Below are 20,697 nucleotides of genomic sequence, written 5' to 3' on the forward strand. Positions count from 1 at the left end.
TTAGAATTTGATGAGTACAGAATTCCATTTTTTTTACATTACTATTATTTTTTTTATATTAACCTGTTGGAAAAAAAATCAGAAATAAAAGAAAAAACCGAAAAACACATCAACCTGTATATCGTATCGTGTATGTTACATCATCCTGTGTATCATAGCTTGAGGTTCCCTAGTGCGTGTGGTTGTAGGTGCTAGACTACCTAGGCGTGGCGGAGGTGATCGACACCATGGAGGACCTGGTGCAGTTCCTGAGGGACATCTCGCCGGCGCTGTCAAGAGCGGCCAGAGAGGTATGTTGTACCCGTCTGTCTTAATAGATTAAGTACTTGTTACAGTAGTAGTAGATAAGTAGTCGATGGAATTTTTCTGCTAAGGTTTGTATGTATTTTCTAAAACCCTTTTTTTTTAAGAAAACAGGAGTAAGGAATATATTGAGTCACAAAATTATTTAATGTTACATATCTATATTAATATTTTTTTATGTAATTTTTTTATGGCAATTCTACTTTATGGCAATTTCAAATTGGGAAACCTTTTATGTACTTATAATTCGATATACTCGTATATTGACAATTACCCTAACCTATACAGGTTGTTTCAAAAAGTTGGGATTATATAAATTAGTACACTGTATAGAGGGGTTAAATTAAAACGTTTTCATAGACTTTTAAAGAAACTCATCAAGATTACCCATAGCGCTCTTTAGTAACTTGTGAATACAATTGGACTCTTTCCTCAATATAAACAGCATATAGCAAGCCTCTTTATATAGTATATGGTTTAAGGATATTTTTTAACGAGACGGTGAAGTTACCCCACTACACCTGATGGGAAGTGGTGTGGAGTCCAAAAGAATGTCCATTGACGAGAAATGATTACCTCTCGGTAGTCGACACCATTATGTCGGCCTATTGGAATAAGTTATACACAAGGTGATCCCGGAACGCGACACTTATGTGGGTCACTATGACAGGTTTTAACACCATGTGTACGGTGGTAGCTATTCGGGCGGATGTAAAATATATCCTACCACCAGCAAATGAATGTGACCATTGCAGGTGGCGGCCCGCGCGGCAGAGCTGACTCACCCGCCGCACGCGGAGACTCTCGCGCAGTGCCTCGAGAGCGTCAAGCAGCTCGCGCCGGTGCTCATCTGCTCCATGAAGATATACATACACATACTCACTGAAGGTAACAGGATCAGCGCTAGTACTGTCGCGTACATCATATGAATGGCTGAAATCTCTTGTGTTTCACTTATGATATGCCAACCACGTATTTGGATTCTGTATTGTTGAAGGACTCAATTAACTTTATACAGGGTGTTTTAATACTATGGGATTCATTGAGATCAGGGCCAGCTACTGTCGCTTGCATACTTCATAATATGAATAGCCGTAACCTCTTGTGTTTTACTTATAAGATGCCATCCACGTATTTGGATTCTATATTGATGAAGGACTCAATTAACTTTATACAGGGTGGTTTAATACTATGGGATCGTCCGAGTGAAAATGTTTTTCTAGGGTAGAAAGTAGCTTATAGTACTCAGAAGTAATGCAGCTATTAGTGAATACTAAATCAAAATCGGTTTAATAGTTCTTGAGATCGCGTTCAAACAAACTCTATAGCTTTTTAAAAGTATAGATTATGTTAGTTGTGTTAATAATATTTACAAAGTATAATTGAACAAAACAAAAACTTGTTTTCGTATTGCAGGTGGCAAAGGTATAGAAGAAGCGGCCGAGAACAGAAACTATCTCGCGCAGAGAATGTCCGACGAGATCCATGAGATTATACGGTGAGTTATTACTCCATGTCTTGACCTGTCATACATTTAAACTCTAATTATCTTGCCATAGGTATTCGGTTTGCTACCAAATGGTTAATATGTAAATTGACAGTCTTATAAATTTATTTTAGCGTTAAGAGGTGGTTAAGAATTGCTTAAATAGGGGTCAAAAATATCACCGGTTTCCTAGTTTAAACCTAAACTTAAAGAGGCAAGATGGCGGGTTTTGACTTACAGCTGATCGAGTATATTTGTATTTTAACTAAGCTTTGCGAATTTTCTATAAATAAGACTGTATCCTCCTTATTTATAGACGTTATTTATCTAAGGACGGAGCATTGCTGTGATAACGAGTCTGTTTTCTCAGTGCTGACGGCATGGCAGCCTTCGCAGTGCGTAAACATAGGGCCGATGTGATTGGCTAATATTGAGATATAACTTAAGTAGAATTGGCTGTCAGATAAACAAAGCTGAACAAACAGCAAGCTGTCAGATAAACAAAGCTTAGAAACAGACTCGTTATCACAGCAATGCTCCGTCCTTAGATAAATAACGTCTGTGAATAAGGGAGTATGTTTACGTTAAATTTGTTTTAGAGTGCTGCAACTGACGTCTTACGTAGAAGACGGCGGTGAGAAGGACAACATCACCGTGTTGAAAGCCTTGCAGAATCAGATACACACCAAGATGGGTGCCGCACATGATTTCTTGAATGTGAGTCTGAGGTCTACAAGTATTTTAGTTCGGAAACTGTGTTAATTTATTGTTGTATGGAAACAGAATATTGTTTAAGGTTATAGCTTAAGGTCCATTTTCATAACATTTTGTTTCACCTTTAATCTAGGTAATTAAACAAGTATTGGCAAGTAAAGAATTTAAATTCACGTCTAGTTAGTGATTAGTTCTCGCAGTTGAAAGAAAAACGTAAAAATAATTAATATGCATGGATATTTCGGCCTTTAAAATTTAATATGACGAAATAACTTGTTTAGTTACCCAGATTAAAGGTGAAACAAAATGTATGAAAAATGGACTTTAAGCTATAACCTTAAGGGTATTTATTTTATTAGAATTGGGTGGATTAGTTTTGTGCGTATATTATTTGTTAAATAGAAAAGGAAGGAAAATAAATCGATTATATAAAAAATCCATATGATTACTGGTGTAAAAATAATAATTTTACATTTCCTAAATGTCCGGGTTTTTTGGCTACGCTATTGCTTGTGATTAAGTTTAAAGTGGTAACGTAATATCTATAATAGGATTTCCTAAAGTATATTTTGCCGCATTATTCTGTTGGCAAAAAAAATGCAAAAGCCTGCTTCTCGTTAATGTAAGGAAGGGAAAGGCAGGGCTCACCAAGTGATCTGTTATAAAAATGTGTTTATTTTTTTGTTAAGTCTTTCGCCGTTATTACTCAAACTATGATCATGTAATTTTGTCTATACGTGTTTTGTGGCACAAAAGGACATACAGTACATTAAATGTAAAAAAAGTGCTGTTCTCGAGTAGTATAAATTTATTGAATTACCCTAATGCCTTCTTTTGCATGTTGTCACGGCTCTTTAGGGGGCGCGAGCTGCACTTTAAAAAGCACTGATGTATCGTGTATTGTTTGTGCGCAGGACCCGCTGTCGCTGCGTAACAGCGGCGGCGAGCGTGCCCTGCGCGCCGTGCTCACCGCCGCGCGCCGCGCCGCAGAGCATCTTGCGCCTGCGCACGCCGACCCCGTGCGCGCGCACGTGCGGTACGGACACACACACACACACTACCACTCTTAAAAATAATATTAACGAGGGAAACGCTTATTGATTTAAGCAACTTAGGGTTTTATACATATTTGGATTCGTCTCATTTTTAGATGTTTTTGGAAATAGTTAAAATCTATAAAAAAAAAAAAAAATCTATATCTATTAGCCTTTCACCACATTATAATAGATGACTTTAAATATGATAGAATACAATAGTAAAAAACCAAGATTCATGAACTCACAGTAAAAGGTGCAGATGCTTTTTTTTTTTTAAAATTATACCTTCATAGTTAAATTAAATTATCTATCCTAAAATGAAACCATAGAAAAACTTAAACCTACCCTAAAAATTCACAAGCATACTAAACCATAAAATTGTACAGGTCAGGCGGCATCAACGCGGACCACCTGTGCGACGAGCGGCAGTACGGCAGCGGCAGAGAGCCCAAGGCGCTCAGCCTCGCCGCCGAGCTGCGCGCGCAGCTCAACCAACTCGACGCGCTCGTCAACGACGGCGTGCGCGCCGCCGAGAAGCAGGGCGGCAAGTCCATGCAGGCCAGGTACCTACCAACTACGGCTCCATTGTGAAGTTGCTGCGTGCGCAGTATGACGCCGATTTGAGCTCCCGGGTTCGAATCCTGGGTCTGCCAAAATTATGTTAGCTTTTTTCTGTACCAGTTTATTTGTATTGGTAATTTAATCACGAAATGACTTTCAGACTATAGACGTTGAATCTAAACAAAATAATTGATTTTTGTAAAGAAGATATCTGTCATGTAATGCTCGTGTTATTTTAAACATGGTGATAATCTAACGAAAATAATTCGTTTTATTTGTTATTAATAATAGCATAATGTTTTTCGTCATAACAGGTTGGAGACGGCTCACAAGTGGCTGTTGCATCCAGCTGCAGACCCCACCACCAGGGTCGAGGGACAGAAGGCGATCAACAGCATCGTCTCACAAGGACAGAGGGTGAGTTTAGTTTGTGCAAGCCTGAGCACGTGTGCGCGATGGTCAGGGGGGACACCAGCCGGAGACAAGACGCCCCGCATGCACCGCACGTACCGCACGTAGCGCACGCACTGCACGCACGACACGCACCGCTGCAGTGCACAAACTCTCATGTCATCATATTCACTCAGATTAATACGCATAGCCTCGCGAAGCTGAAATGTTTTTATTGATTTTATAATTTTGGTTAGATCGCGGACGGCCTCCAAGGGCGTGAGAAGGCGGAGATCCTGCAGCTGTGCTCGGATGTGCAGCGGCTCTCCGACAAGCTTGCTGACTTGTGCATGAGCGGCAGAGGGGACAGCGACGACGCGAGGGCCATTACTAGGTACGGTGATATCTTGATTAGTGTGAAGTTAGTTACGTCAAACGGCGCCTAAAGCTTTTGTCATTCTCTAGGTTGTAATATATCTTAATAGTCTTAGAGGTTCCCTATTCTACAGTGATATCTCCTTGATTAGTGTGAAGTTAGTTACGTCAAACGGCGCCCACGGCTCTTGTCATTCTCTAGGTTGTAATATATCTTAATTGTCTTAGAGGTTCCCTATTCTACAGTGATATCTTTTTGATTAGTGTAAAGTTAGTTACGTCAAACGGCGCGTACGATTCTTTTCGTTTTGTGGGCTGTGATATATCTTACTTAATAGGTTCACAATTCTCGGACTGAGCAGCTTGAAAATGAATACGAAATCTTAAATACTAGATTCATCGAACACCTATACATCATATTTTAAATTTGACCATTCTGATTGTCATAAGAATTTTGTGTATTGACCATGACTGCATCTCATCATTCCTCCAACTAGTACACGTATGAAAGTATGTTGAATACCTGTTGCGAGCACGCTATTATAATGTTGAGTTTGCAGGGAGCTGACGGACAAGCTGCACGAGCTGAAGCGCGCCACGGAGCGGGCGGTGGTGAACCGCGTGGTGGAGGAGTTCATCGACGTGGCCGCGCCGCTCCGGCTCTACAGCGACGCCGTCAACGCGCCGCTCGGTGAGACACGCATACACACCATCCTTTGGAAAATACACTTGCGTTTCTGACGTAATTAACCTCTTGCTTTAAGAAGCCACGAAGCGGTTTTTATCCGCGCTCGCCACGGTCGAGAATCCGCTGTTTTATTTCCAAACTTACGACTGGAGATCTGTGCGATTTGCAACCGTTGCGGTTGCGATTATCGCCCGTAAACTTGGCGAGCGATTATCGCAAGACGGGCAGTTAACGGTTAGTTTCCTTTCCTTCCTCAACTACCTCCTCCCAACTTTCGAACAGTTGTTCAGCTAGAGGATTCCAGTATCCCATGCGCAGTTTCCGCCGGTGTTGGCTGTGGGGTCCGATACAACAAGATAGAAGAAGTTTGTTGCGAGTGTTTGAAATTTGTATCACTGTGTATACAGGCACGGCGGGGCGCTCGGCTCGTGCGGAGGAGCGCGGCGCCGCGCTGCAGACGTTCAGCGCGCGCGCCGCCGCCGCCGCCGCGCTCGTGGCCGCCGGCGCCGGCCACCACAAGCGCCTCGCCGACCAGCTGCTGCACTACGGGGAACAGGTACACACCTCAGCTTATATACTATCTCCTCGACTATGAATAACCACCGCGAACTCACCTCTCTCCGCTCCAGCAGCTCCTAAAGGTAATACAAATTACTGTATATTTTTAATGTTTTTTTTTCGAAGGCATGACAAATTAGCTTCACTGCACATAAGTGTCAGTAAATAGATGCCTAAAAACATGTCAACTGCCCAGAGATAAACCACCCCCGACGGTCAGCACAGTAAATTGTAAAAATAAGATAATCTAGTTTAAAAAAAATTTCTACAGAATTGCATTCTGCTCAATCCAGGTGGATAAACTCTCGCCTCAACTGATAGCGGCGGGCAAGATTCGTCTCTTGTACCCGGAGAGCAAGGTAGCCGAGGAGCACTTCAATAACTTGAAGAGTCAGTACGCGGACGCGGTGCTGCGCGTGAGGGACCTCTGCGACCAGGCCGTCGACCCGCTGGACTTCGTGAGGACCGCTGGTGAGTGAACTTGTACTTGGTTTGTGTTGATTACCTTTTTATGATACGCAGGGTTGAGGACCCAGTCTTAGTCGCCAAATCATTCAATTAATTGACCTATCGCCATTCACTGCTGGAAGTAGGCTTCCATAAAAAGGACAACAACCATTCTGGTGCTGAGAAGCTCGCATCTATCAGCCACAAACCGTTTTTTTTTTCTAGTTATAACTCAGTCGTGTACTAGGACAATATAATAAAGCTTAATGTAGTCACTGGCATGTTAGGGTTAGTAATAATGTAGTTCTAATAATGTATTACAATGTGCCTTATATGTTTGCAGGAGAACTGATGCAGAAACACACGTATTTGTGTGAAGACGCCATAAGGAACAACGACTCGCAAAAGATGGTCGATAACACCTCAGCTATTGCAAGGTGATTTTAAGAATTTGATTAATACAGAGGATATTAATTTAAAGCATGAGTTGTCAATATATGATTAATTCTATTTACAATCGATTTCATACATTCACTAGTGAGTATCGATGCATAGAATCAATAATTTTAACGAGATCTTATGAGGTATTGTTATTATATTAAATCGATTGTTTATCGTATTTTGTTTTCCTTAATATGATTTCGGATGTTTGTATGTAAACGAACGGTAATTAAAATAAAACGGTGGTCCAGACTGGCGAACCGCGTGCTGCTCGTGGGCGGGGCGGAGCGCGACAACACGGAGGACAGCGAGTTCGGGAGGGTGCTGGGCGCCGCGCAGGCGCGCCTGCAGGCCGCCATCGCGCCCGCCGTGCGCGCCGCCAAGCAGGTCGCGCTCGGCGACCGCGCGCACGCGCCGCTCTGGAGGCAGGCCAACGCAGAGGTACACGTCACATAACAGTCTCTTTGCGCTGCTTCAACTCAATTGATAGAGAATGCTCACGGCTAAGTCCGCTTCTACTCGACGGCATGTGTGAGGTGTAAATATATAAAGAAAATCACCCAATTTGTTGCCAAGGGATCGAAATACATGAAGGGATCTACTTAATGTATTTTGTACTCAATTACATAGAGTGATCTGATACACACGATGGGGTAACTGTCATATTTTCGGAGCTACTTATCCAACGAACTTCAATGGACTTAATTCCTCTTGTATAATATCTTTGGACTGTACTATATCATTATCATCGGATTTATTACAGTCATGCTAAATCTATGCTCCTAATATACCTACGTCAAGTTTAATGGTCCTTCGAGCCGGATAGCCCACCAACACTTGGCCAAACAACTCAATTATAACACGTAAGTTGTTGCTCAGATCATCAACGCGGCATCGGAAGTGGAGTCTGCGCTGGGCGGTCAGTACGCGCCGCCGCCGCCGCCGCCGCTGCTGCCCGAGGCGCTGTCGCGGCTGCAGGTGTCGGAGGCGGCGCCGCCGCGCCCGCCGCCGCCCGCCGCCGCCGCGCCGCCGCGCCCGCCCCCGCCCGCCGACACTGATGACGAGGGCGAGGATATCTTCCGCAGGCAGCCGCACCCGAGTCAGCCTATCTTGGTTAGTTCATATTCAGAAAATTATAGCACACAAAAAAAAAGTACTAGCTGAATCACCTTTAATTATTCTATGTTATGCTATGGTAATTATATTTATAGAGGTTCTAATAAATCTTAGGCTTCGTAGCAATGGCTATACGAATAAAAAAACGCAGTTTAAGTAATATAAAATTATTAAAAAAAAAAACGATTTCAGTTAGAATTGAATATGTCTACAAACTGACACCATGTATGTTCAGGTGGCGGCCCACAACCTCCACAAGGCGGTGCGCGAGTGGTCGTCGAAGGACAACGAGATCATCGCGGCCGCCAAACGAATGGCAATTCTCATGGCGCGACTCTCCGAGCTCGTGCGCTCCGACTCTAAAGGTAAGGCTTGATGCGATTATCTGTCTGTCTGTTACCGATTTTCTCAAAATCTACTGAACGGATTTTTATGAAATTCGGTATGGAGATAGTTTAAGACCCTGGGAAGGTTATAGACCACTTTCTATCCCGGGAAAATATATAGCGGGACTTTTATCCCGGAAAACTCGACACGGGCACAGCCGCGAGCAAAAGCTAGTTGTATGGATCGGGAAAGACGTGGTGATATTGGTTAAAACTCTATAACCTACTCAATATAATATACATTTAGAGCCTTACTAACAAACACTATATACTTCTATGATAGTTATATAATGTTTTGTCTTGCTTCCTCTGACGCTAACGCCCGTACATCGAGGTATATAGTAATGCTATGATAAAAAGTTTGTTTCTAAACATAAGAGCCTCTTAAATGTGTAACCATAGGGGCGCTGTTATTGACTACTATTAATAAGAATTGATCAACACTATGCGTTCGGCCGCATTATGCGTCCTCACCATCTATCATTTGAATACAGGTGTAAATACTTTTCAGTACCATAACACAAAACTATCTATGGCCTTATTTTGATGTACTTAGTCAATGGTTACTGCAAAACAAATAATATTATGCATAGCTTTAACCCAGAGGCTCGATATAATAAATCTAAGCGCTCTTACTCCTACAGGAGGCCTATATCCAGCAGTGCGATAATTTTACATACACGCATAAACATAAACGTGCGCGCCTTTTATCCCCATATTGCACCCACTCTCCGCAGTCTATTCTGTCCCTTGATGGGATAGGGGGTAAGCTTATCGCCATGTCAGACACAAATTCCTGTGTCCATGCTAGTACTAAAAACTCAATATTAATGTGCCCGATTCGGGATCGAACCTGAGACCTCAGCACTGCAATCGTACACTAATACAGCTACACCACAGAGGCAGTAAACCCTGCAATAATTTTATTTTATTTTAATTTTCTTGGATCGCCAGTGTGTGATACATGAAGAACTAAACAACAACAAAAACAAAACAAGCACTCAAATCACACTGTCCAGTTACAGGCAACCACAACTGACATGAAATATTACATCGGATATAATTTACACTAAAGGTTTATAAAATTTAAGTGTGCCAAAAATAAAGGTGATACAAAATGTACAAAAAACAAGAAACCTAAAAATTTTTTTGTACAAATATTAATACGTATGTAGCTCCGTCAATGACAAGTCTAAATATTGTTTATTAGTAAGAAAAAGCAAATAGTTATCAGAACTCGGATGCGTAAATCCCTATCAGAAATGTGGGTAAACAAATCACAGGGAATCCCAACGTTGGTTGGTTTTTAGTGGTCTCTGGCATGTCCCGTGGCTCGCCACACCGCCGCCGCTGCCGCGAGCGATGTGTGTCAATGAACCTGGCTCCGTAGCCGAATGTCTCGTGCGGCCAGGCTAGACTAGACCAGCCCGGCCGCTTGTCATCTGCAGCGCGCTGTTTGTTTTGCTAGCCGTATTATCCGCTTTATTACATGCACTTGATATCCAACTTTATTTTTTAAGTATCAGAGTAGCGTTTACATTGGCGTAGACGTCTTTGTTTATTGCACACAAGAATGTGTGAGCGTTTTAGGTTATTTTTTATCGGTTAATACGTTGCCGCCGTCTGGTTAAATATTCACGCGACAATGAATGTTCAAAGAGTTGTCGCTTGTCTATACTATTATATAAAGCTGAAGAGTTTGTTTGTTTGTTTGTTTGTTTGTTTGTTTGAACGCGCTAATCTCAGGAACTACCGGTCCAAACTGAAAAATTCTTTTTGCTTTGGATAGCCCTTTGTTCGTGGAGTGCTATAGACTATATATCATCACGCTATACCCAATAGGAGCGGGGCAGTAATGGCTAATCTCAGGAACTACCGGTCCAAACTGAAAAATTCTTTTTGCGTTGGATAGCCCTTTATTCGTGGAGTGCTATAGGCTATATATCATCACGCTATACCCAATAGGAGCGGGGCAGTAATGGTTAATCTCAGGAACTACCGGTCCAAACTGAAAAATTCTTTTTGCGTTGGATAGCCCTTTGTTTGTGGAGAGCTATAGGCTATATATCATCACGCTATATTCAATAGGAGCGGAGCAGTAATGGCTAATCTCAGGAACTACCGATTCGAACTGAAAAAATATTTTTGTGTTGAATAGTCCTTTGTTTGTGGAGTGCTCAAAGTTATATATCATCACGCTATGACCAATAGGAGCGGAGCAGTAATGGCTAATCTAAGGAACTACCGGTTTCAACTGAAAAATTCGTTTTGTGTTGGATAGCCCTTTATTTGTGGACCGCTATAAGCTATATATCATCACGCTATGACCAATAGGAGCGGAGCAGTAATGGCTAATCTCAGGAACTACCGGTTTGAACTGAAAAAATATTTTTGTGTTGGATAGCCCTTTGTTCCTGGAGTGCTATAGGCTATATAGCATCATGCTATAACCAATAGGAGCGGAGCAGTAATGAAACATGTTGCAAAAACGGGGAAAATTATGAGTTTTGAGAGCTTCCGTTGCCTGCGCTGCGTAAACGGTTAAAGTTATGCAACAATGATGTATGACGGGATTGTTTCACTTAAAAAGTTCTAAATAATATAACAAAAGTCCCCCGCTGCATCTGTCTGCCTTAACGTGTTAAACTCAAAAACTACCTAACGTATTAAGATGAAATTTGGTATGGAGACAGTTTGAGACCCTGGGAAGAACATAGGCTCCCGGGAAACTACTATTTTTATAACGGAAAACTTTAGCCTGAAAAACTTTATAACGCGGGCGGAGCCGCGAGCAAAAGCTAGTATAATATAATGCTGATATGTATTAGAAAAAATAAAAGCTAATATTCTAAATTCAATTTATATGTACTATGCTATTATGTGTAAGCATAAAACGAAATCACATATCGGCCCATAATATTCTAAAGTAATCCAAAACATAGATATAATCTACTCGGCATTTGTTTGTTGCTACTTATTTCCTTTTAGAGATACCATTTTTAAAAACACATTCTTTGCATGCTTGAGGGCAAATACAATACTATGTTTTTTGTATATTGGTTTGGACTGAACAATTTATAACTCAGAGAATGAGAGTTTAAAAAAGTGGGCTGTTACGTGTTTCCGTTGAAATATTTTGTAACATAATATGTTATATACTATGCACAACTCATGCTAGCACTAAATGTATATATATGCCTTCTTAGTCCAATAGTGGAGTTGAAAGTACAACTTTGAAAGTGTTACAATCTGAAAAACATTTGGAAAAATATATATCCTTTACTGAAGGCTTTAAAAGAGCCGACAGACTTAAATGTAGTATGTTTTGGAATAAAAAAAATTATAATATCTGGATGTAGTTTTTGCTCTTATCTTATAAAATGTCAAAAATCATAGTAAAGCCCACTGTTGGACTAAATTAGGCCTCGCCATTGTCTGTAATCACTGTGTATAATGTGTCCACTTGCTCGCTGCGGACAGAGGTCGCTATGAATCTGAGCGGTGAGTGCCTTTTGTGTTCGCGCGCGTTTGACAGCTGTCAAACCTGACACGCGTTAGTTGTGACAGCTGTCAATTGTCGAGTGTCAGTTGTGACAGCTATCAATTGTCGAGTGCCATCTCGGTTAGACGTAGTGCCGTTTTATTATTTGTAGTACGAGTATTTCTGGATTTGTATCAATGTAAAATGCATGCTTAATAATTTATTTTTTAAAATAGAATATGTTTATTATGCCACAGAGCATCTCTTATGTTAATACATAATCGTTAAAGTCGTAATCCACTTTAACGATTTCTTTATATAGAAAGGTATATGCATGCCGGTGCATTTGTGTACTTTGGACTTACGATTCCAACAAGCAAGGTTTTAGAAGCTAAATAGTCCCCACAATATAGCATTTAATTTTAATTAAAACATTTAAAAATTTATATTTATTAGCAAGTTTCTAGATACATAAACATCATTTTTCTCGCGGTCCCCTTATTTGACATGAGAGGGAATACACACTTATGCACGACATTTTAACAAGTTTTTTTCCCACTTAGTAAGCAGTAAATGATTACTCGTTGTGTAAAAGAATCACCAACTATAGAACTGCATGATATCAGCAATACCATTAAACGTTCAATACGAGTTAATCGCAATCGTTATCGCTAACAGGCAGTAAGCGCGAGCTGATCGCGACCGCGAAGGCGATCGCCGAAGCTTCGGAGGAGGTGACACGCCTCGCCAAGAAACTCGCCCTGGAGTGCACCGACAAGAGGATCAGAACTGTGAGTAACAACTACAATACCTGCCAGACAATTGAACCTCTACCGCGTGGTGGATTTCTTTTGTATGCATTTACGTATATTCCATAGACACGAACGTCCCTGAAAACTATTTGTTCAAAATCTGCAGCGCTAATACATCAATCGTACGTCTAAACTCTTTAAACATGCAGTGCTAAACCGCTTTAAATAGAGTATAAGTAAAATGGCAACCTAAACCGGATTGCAGTACACTTCAGTTGTACACAGTGAGTGAAGTAGGATCACTTTATCGTACCCGTATGACATAAGCGGCGATAGCCTAGTTGGTTGTGGAACGGACTGCCGAGACGAATGTCCGCAGGTTCAAATCCCAAGGGCACCCACCTCTGATTTTTCTAATAAATTAAGTGTGTATTCTTTGTGAATTATCGCTTGCTTTAACGGTGAAGGAAAACATCGTGAGGAAACCTTGCATACCTGAGAAGTTCTCTATAGGAATTTCGAGGGTGTGTGAAGTCTACCAATCCGCACTAGGCCAGCGTGGTGGACTAAGGCCTAATCCCTCTCAGTAGTAGAGGAGGCCCGTGCTCAGCAGTGGGCAAGTATATAATACAGGGCTGATATTATTATTATTATTATTATGACCTAGTGGTATGTGTGGTTTATAGGATAAATAACTAAAACCTTTAAACTTCCATAAGACCAATATTTGATACTGTATTTTTTTATAAGTGGCACATACATTTTGTTAACCAATTTAAAAAAGGATGCGGTTCGCAATTTTACCCGTATGATTTTTTAATTGCTATTAATGACGAAACGAACTACCCGTTTGCCTGATAGGAACCGATACGACCGCCAATAAACAATAGAAACACCATCCTACACCTTGAATTAGTATTATTGGTATTCCACTGCGCATGCCATCCTGAGACATGAGATGTTAAGTCTTATTAAGCCCAATAGTTACATTGGCTACAATGTCCTTCAAACCGGACCACAACAGTAACTACGCCCTGCTGCTTGGCGGCAAAAATAGACATTGCGGTGGTACCTACCCAGGCGGACTCTCACATATGAGAGACCTACCACTAGTGAAGTATTCACCATCATAATTTTGTCACCAGAACCTGCTGCAAGTGTGTGAGAGGATTCCGACTATCGGCACGCAGCTCAAGATCCTGTCCACTGTCAAGGCGACCATGTTAGGAGCGCAAGGTACGTTACTATTACATATTCACAATGTTTTAATATTTTAATAAATTAACTGCCTTCGCTCGAAAATGTATAATCGATATTTATATTTTAAACTGACTACTGCCTTCGCTCGAATGCTTTGCATATTTTCTTATTATTATTATGCTTAACGGTTTAATATTAAGCTTTACGAATTATATTCTATAGGACATGTTTAATACAATCGTGTAAATCGATTAAATAAAAACAAATTACAATATTCATCGATAAGTAAAACAGGTGAATTACAAGACAGACCAACATAATTCCCGCTCTCTGGGATGCATTGTTATGTATTTTAAACGGCATACCTCGTCAATTGTATATTAATTTTGAATCAAGATACAATCGTTTGATTTTTATCGATATGTAGTAACAGTTTGGCATAATCGATAACAAAAAATATCGATATAACAGCTTTAAGCTATCGACTATTTATATCAAACAACTCTTTTTAGCTTTAGTACTTCGCCTAGATGAATAAGCTAATATTTAATATCGATGTATTGTTGTATATATTTATCGATATTAACACTGCTTCTCGCTTTTAACAGTCGGCATGCCGGACTACAAAGGTAATTTTATCCCTTATACCCGATTAGTGGTTACCCATTGTCATATGAGAGGGATGGTCATTCATATCGATTTGTTACCATAATCGTTTTACATTATAATGTTTTCATGCTGATTTTAATAGGTCGGACAAATTGGTTACTTTAAATATTTTTATATTTTATTGAAGAGATAATTATGATTATGAAATATAATTAATTATAATTTAGCCGCATTCTTTGCTGTAAAAACCTCGTCTAATTGTAACAAAAAATTATCGTAATACTCCTTTTCAAATTATTTAAAACAGCTTGTATTTAAAATATAGCTTATTGCACAAGCAATTTATTTAACCTTTTAACTCCTCTTTAATATGTTTTCTAAAAGTCTTCTGCTTATAACATTATGCTAAGGCTATACTGGGACACTCGATTAATAGTTTTTTAATGAGCTGTTTAAGAGATAATTGATAAAAATAACAGCTTCAAACATGCAACTAAAGGTATGTATTACGAAATTCTAACTAACACATTAGTGAAGTATATTATTTCTCAACAATAATAATTGATTAGTCTGATTCGTTTTGAATTGTAAAAGTTCTGTCAAAGCAATATAGCTATGTATCTGTGTTACAAAAAAACGATTTTTAGTCACGACATAACAAATGTATTTGAATGTAGACAATTAAAAAATACTGTTTATTTATTTTTACATCTAATACTCATATAGTAACCATAGCTGCTAACTAACATAGCTTCAACATTAACGACTAAAAAACCTTTCAGTTAACATGAATGTGTTATATATTGTATTGTAATTTATACTCATTATAATGTGTTCATTGCAGGAAGCGAGGAAGATCAAGAGGCGACTGAAATGTTGGTCGGAAATGCTCAGAACTTGATGCAGAGCGTGAGTGTTTTTATTTCAATTTATATAACAATGCGGCAAAGGTTATTTGTTTGATTTTTTGTAGAGAGTAAATTCTGGAATGTTTGAACTGATTTTACTAGTTATCTAATTATAGTTTTATCATTGAGTATTCTATATTTTATAGATTCATAGCCGCGTTAAAACTATAATTGTTACAGTGATTCTACGAGTAAAATTATTTTAATTACTTTATCGATATTTGCACATCGATTCCGAAAATAAACAATCAAAATTAGTAGTATATCTGATTGGTCGAATTCTATAATAATTTATTTTTGTTCTGTGTAAATAAGCCTTGCCTAGTTCAGTCATCAGTCTCACACAGTAGACTTTAAATATGATTTTTGATTAACAATATAATCGATGTATAGATATATTTGCTGGTTGTAGGCCACTTCTACGTTTCGGTTTTTGTTTGTCGGCTTACCTGTAAATTAGAGGAGGCCTGGGATCAGCAGTAGACTTCCAAAGGCTGAATACAATTCATTTATTTAAAGGATCATCAACATAATATACATAAACACGAATAAATACACAAAACATAATAATTAATAGAACTATATGTCATTACAATTAAAGATGACCACAACATGCGAAGTTATGAACAACTTAAGAACTATATAAAACGTATAATTTTAAACTTTCAAAGAAAACGAGAATAACATACAATAAAAAACATGAGCAACAAAACATTAAAAAATAAAATTAAATAAAATAAAACAAAAATACAACAAATACAATTATACAATTTAACTTAAAAAATAATGATGAATATACATATCTCGTTCAGGTGAAAGAGACAGTGAAGGCGGCAGAGGGCGCGTCGATCAAGATCCGCACGGAGCAAGGCGGCTACCGGCTGCGCTGGGTGCGGCGCTCGCCCTGGTACCAGATCTAACTACAGCGTGCCGGTCTCGTCTCCCTACTGCTCCCATGTAATACACTACAAGGTTTTCTGACATTGTTTAATAGGAATTATTTCAAACTAGACTACAAAATTATATTTTACAAGAGTATGAAATGATTCAGAAGATGCAGTGTATATTAAGCTTCAATATATCGATGTTTCTCGACCCCTTTCTCGGAGTTATTTTTTTTAATGTTTCAAAATAGGCTTTATAATAATTAACATGTGAAAGTTGTGTCTTACATAGGGTGAGGCCGGGGTTAGCTCGAGGTTCTGCTATTTGATACGTATTTCGTCCTCCCTCCTTTCTCGGTGTTTAACACGTAAGAAAACACGAGTAAGATTTTGTTAGGACTGTTTGAGTAAATACAGAGCGTAGAAAAAAGATTAAGACAGGGGTCAGTCAGTGTAGGGTTTCAAAGTTCTAAAATGCGTATTAAAATATTATTAATGTGTCGATTTTTTTGTGGAAAATATATCGATAAGTAGGGAGATAGAAACTAAATGACTTATTGTCTATATTTTCAGCTGGCATACAAAAGCGACTAGCGACTGTTGCTAGTTCAAAGCTGTTTTAGATTATAACAGTTCGTAAAGGTGTAATAAAATTTCGTGAATTCGATGATTGTGGTATTTGCAGCTATTTTTGATTTGGTATTTAATTGTTTATGTAGTTAAGGTGGTTAACATTATTTTTTTATTTATTATGCAAAGGCTTTGTGGGTCATGGTCGATATATTTATCGATACTTTTTGTATTGCAGTTTATTTTATGTATTAATAGCATAAGTTTAAAATAAACTGTGCGAGAATGAAAACATCATAATATATTTAAAAAAAAAAACAATAAATTCTACACAAAATAAAGGACAAAAATGTTAAGAGAAAACATCACTACAAAAAATATCGATAAATACATTCGAGTACGTGACAATTTTTTTTCAACAACGAATGTAAAAATGTACCGAAAAATAATTTATATAAGCGAAACGTAAGTTCTAAAAGTGAGTGTGATTCGAGAAAGTAAGTGCCATGGAGTTAGTGCTTTATATTAGTCTAGATTCTAGATCTAGTGTCTAACTATGTCTAATACTATTCACATACCGTTTTTCAATAAACAATTCCAATTGCTTTTCGATCCATTGGAGAACTAATCAGAATGATTTTGTGACATGCTTACCAGTGGCGAGGGGTCAATTTTCAAAAGGCAAAAAATTGCCTTAGTTAACATATAACGGGCAATTTAACAGAAAACAAAAACTAAGACAAACGAAAATAAACCTAAAATGAAAGATGGTAGGTATCAAGTTGTATGCACGCTTCGCCACTGATGCTTACAGACTGATTAGTCTATTCCCGGATCGGATCGAAGATTAAGATTGGGTTTGTTTATTAAAACGGCGGTTAGTGTAAGTAATTAGTATAACCTACTTGACCTAATCCAGAAATATATATTGTCTTCTCACGGATATGTATATATATAGTGCTTTATCTCTTCCCTTTATTGTATTAATTTAGAGTTCTTGTTATAATATAGTATATATTATTTATCGAATGATCTACCGTATTTAAAACTGAATACGATAGCCATATTCGAGGGTTATCGGTGCAAGGTAAAGTGTACCATGTCTGCAAAGAAATTAAGTCATAGGTCGTTTATCTATGGCGCGTGCAACACACAAGTTGCGCGTGTGTGAGTAAACACGTCAGTCGTCAAGTATCGATAAAGTCAAAATAAAGTATATTTTGTTTGCGTCTATGTATCTGACCCTTCAATTATAATATGATTTTTTTACATACACAAACTGACAAGCCTTTTATCACCGAGGAGGTAGATAGAAGTTCAACAGATGCCTCTACTTTTCGCCGTGTGTATAACATACCTTGATATGACAGGGGGACCTATCGCTGTATCGGGCACAGATTCCAGACCTCCGGCTGATACAGAGTAAAAACCCAATATAATTCACGTCTCGGGTATTGAACCCGAGAACTCAGCACGGCAGTCGTAATACAACTACGTCAACGAGACGGTCGCATTTTTAACATACTTTGTAAAATTGTTATGTTGCAGCTTAAGTTGGCATATTTAAAGTTAACAAATAAATTTTCTAACAGTTAAATTGGTAGAAAAAAATGGCGATCTGATTTTAAAGTCTCTTTTAATTTTGTATTTGCTATTATTACTTCGCATTGGCAAAATTACCGATAAATAAAATGTGGCAGGCTTAATATAAAAGAAGAAGAATAGTTAAATCCACAGGTGCGAATAAATAAATGTTATTGAAACGGAAACTATGGTTTAAATCGTTCGACTAATCGCACCACATTTTGTAACTTAAAGTAATGTTGCAAGGTTTATTTTCCTGTAACTATTGTTTATCTATCTCGTATTTTTCCTGTTTATGGAACAAGCCAATCTTTTATTTTTAACAGTCATTGAATTGAAATCTGTGTGTTTTTACAAAGTATTGTATTTCCAATATATATGTTTTTCCTATTGTAAAAAAATGCGAATAATCACATATAGGCTACAGTGTAGTCACTTGATCTATTAATATACAGCATGTGGTAAAAACCGAACGGTTCATTATAAGTTTTTGAGAATCGGAATATATTTTATCCCATATTTCATTTCATAATAACCTTGCGGTGAATGACAAGGATATATTGTACCTATTTATACATAAATATTATACAAATTACGTCTCCATGCAAATAAATGTGACCAGCACAGAAGGAGGAAACTGTACCAGAGTTTTTAGACAAGATGCCTTCCTACAATCAGTAATACTAATAGAGAATAAAAAAATAGGATATCTCAACTATAAATGTACCATGGCGATGTTACAATCACATTTTTTTATTAATATTTAAATCGCAATCCAAAGACCGGCTACCAGACTTCAAGCAATAGCTCATTCTGCGCAGATCAGACCTTCAACAGATAAATTAAAAATAAACAATTGTAAAGTGAAGGTAGGCATTGTAAATTTGACTTTCGGGCAACCTACACTTCAGTTCGATCCGTGATCACGAAGGCTGCAGTATTCGAAACGTCGGAAGAAATTAAAAATTAAGAAATATTATAAAATTCGATAACTATATTTTTTATGTAGAAAGGTATCTTGTCCAAGGCCTTTGGACTACACTGTCTGAGCTAATGCAATCTCTGCTGTGCCAGGGTAAAATAATCGGCCTGTGTATACAAGCCCTTTTTATGGATAATGCATCTAGTACAGAATTACATCCATTAGGTATCTAACAATCTAAATAGATAGAGAGAATTTTACACTCTCCTATATTTAGAATAGTTTGAAAAAAATATACTACTTGTTTTTGTTATCTAATTTTATATATGTATATCTATATATATAGTTTTCTTCCTTTCATAATCTTTAGAAATATGTAATTAAAAATGTATGCTAATGGTTCTAGAATAATACAGATCTCCGTATATCACCTACATTATGTAAGGAATATATTTTTGTATGTGTATGAATGGTGTACGCTGCGGTAACCTAATTATATTTTACGTAATGCAAAATCGGATGTTCGATAACTGGTAAAGTAATAAGGACCGTAAGTACTTGGAATTAATGTCTAGATTTGCATGCATGTCCATTACTGTCAATTTGAGTTAGCTACAGGTAAATGTAATATTGTTAAGTATTAAATAAAATCTATGAGTAATCGGTGTGCATAAAAAAATACGAACACGCTTATTGAGAACACCCTTTTTTAAAGTCGGTTAAAAGCGCTGAAAAGGTGCATTTTCTTGAATTTTTTTTTTAATGAAGAATATTAGAATATTCGGTTTTGCATTAAAGATGTGTAATGTATATAACTCTATAACATTTGTATCATGTTTTTTTTTTTATAATTTTTGTCTTTACCTTTTTTTGTTATTATATAATCATTTTTTATGTTCTAATAAAATATTTTTTTAATTTGCTTTTTTTATTTATTTTTTGTAGAATTTTACTTTCAGTGTACTGGTGATAATTCGTATTGCTTATTTTTTATTTAAAAAAAAGCTCCTAGTTGAATTGGCATACTCCTTTTTTATGTATTTTTCATAATTATCGTATATTGGTAAAAAATAACTTTTTGGAAAGCTTAAATGCACAAAAATAAGTATGATTACATGACATTCGTAGAAATTTAGAACATCCTAGATATTACTATTTGTACTTAGTAGCTATGTGCCTGCTAGAAAACTATAATGTGATATGTATTTTGATACAAAAACAAGTTATTAAGGTCTAGCCAAACAGCGCATTACCCAAGGTTTCAGAAGCTATATATTCGAAATTT

The 20,697-nt window shown here is 37.9% G+C and overlaps 1 protein-coding gene across 2 annotated transcripts in view; it reads left to right on the forward strand.

Moving 5' to 3' along the window:
* The window catches only part of LOC115453340 (vinculin), a 39,412-nt gene extending 19,082 nt beyond the window's left edge, over positions 1-20,330 (forward strand). Inside the window, exons 5-23 of one of the 2 annotated variants that reach the window (XM_037438909.1) lie at positions 189-290; positions 1,059-1,191; positions 1,720-1,801; positions 2,389-2,506; positions 3,418-3,539; positions 3,927-4,103; positions 4,416-4,518; positions 4,749-4,885; positions 5,427-5,557; positions 5,962-6,110; positions 6,406-6,583; positions 6,903-6,996; positions 7,252-7,441; positions 7,880-8,113; positions 8,352-8,481; positions 12,662-12,774; positions 13,881-13,971; positions 15,389-15,453; positions 16,265-20,330. In XM_037438909.1, the coding sequence (XP_037294806.1) occupies positions 189-290; positions 1,059-1,191; positions 1,720-1,801; positions 2,389-2,506; positions 3,418-3,539; positions 3,927-4,103; positions 4,416-4,518; positions 4,749-4,885; positions 5,427-5,557; positions 5,962-6,110; positions 6,406-6,583; positions 6,903-6,996; positions 7,252-7,441; positions 7,880-8,113; positions 8,352-8,481; positions 12,662-12,774; positions 13,881-13,971; positions 15,389-15,453; positions 16,265-16,372 (2,457 nt within the window). In that variant the 3' untranslated portion in view covers positions 16,373-20,330. Of the gene's footprint in view, positions 1-188; positions 291-1,058; positions 1,192-1,719; positions 1,802-2,388; positions 2,507-3,417; positions 3,540-3,926; positions 4,104-4,415; positions 4,519-4,748; positions 4,886-5,426; positions 5,558-5,961; positions 6,111-6,405; positions 6,584-6,902; positions 6,997-7,251; positions 7,442-7,879; positions 8,114-8,351; positions 8,482-12,661; positions 12,775-13,880; positions 13,972-14,543; positions 15,310-15,388; positions 15,454-16,264 lie in introns of those variants that run through there. The other variant, XM_037438914.1, reaches the window with a different exon arrangement.
* The last annotated feature ends 367 nt before the right edge of the window (positions 20,331-20,697 follow it).

This window comes from Manduca sexta, chromosome 3 (genome assembly GCF_014839805.1).
Source record: "Manduca sexta isolate Smith_Timp_Sample1 chromosome 3, JHU_Msex_v1.0, whole genome shotgun sequence".
In the NCBI taxonomy this organism is placed as follows: Eukaryota; Metazoa; Arthropoda; class Insecta; order Lepidoptera; family Sphingidae; genus Manduca; species Manduca sexta.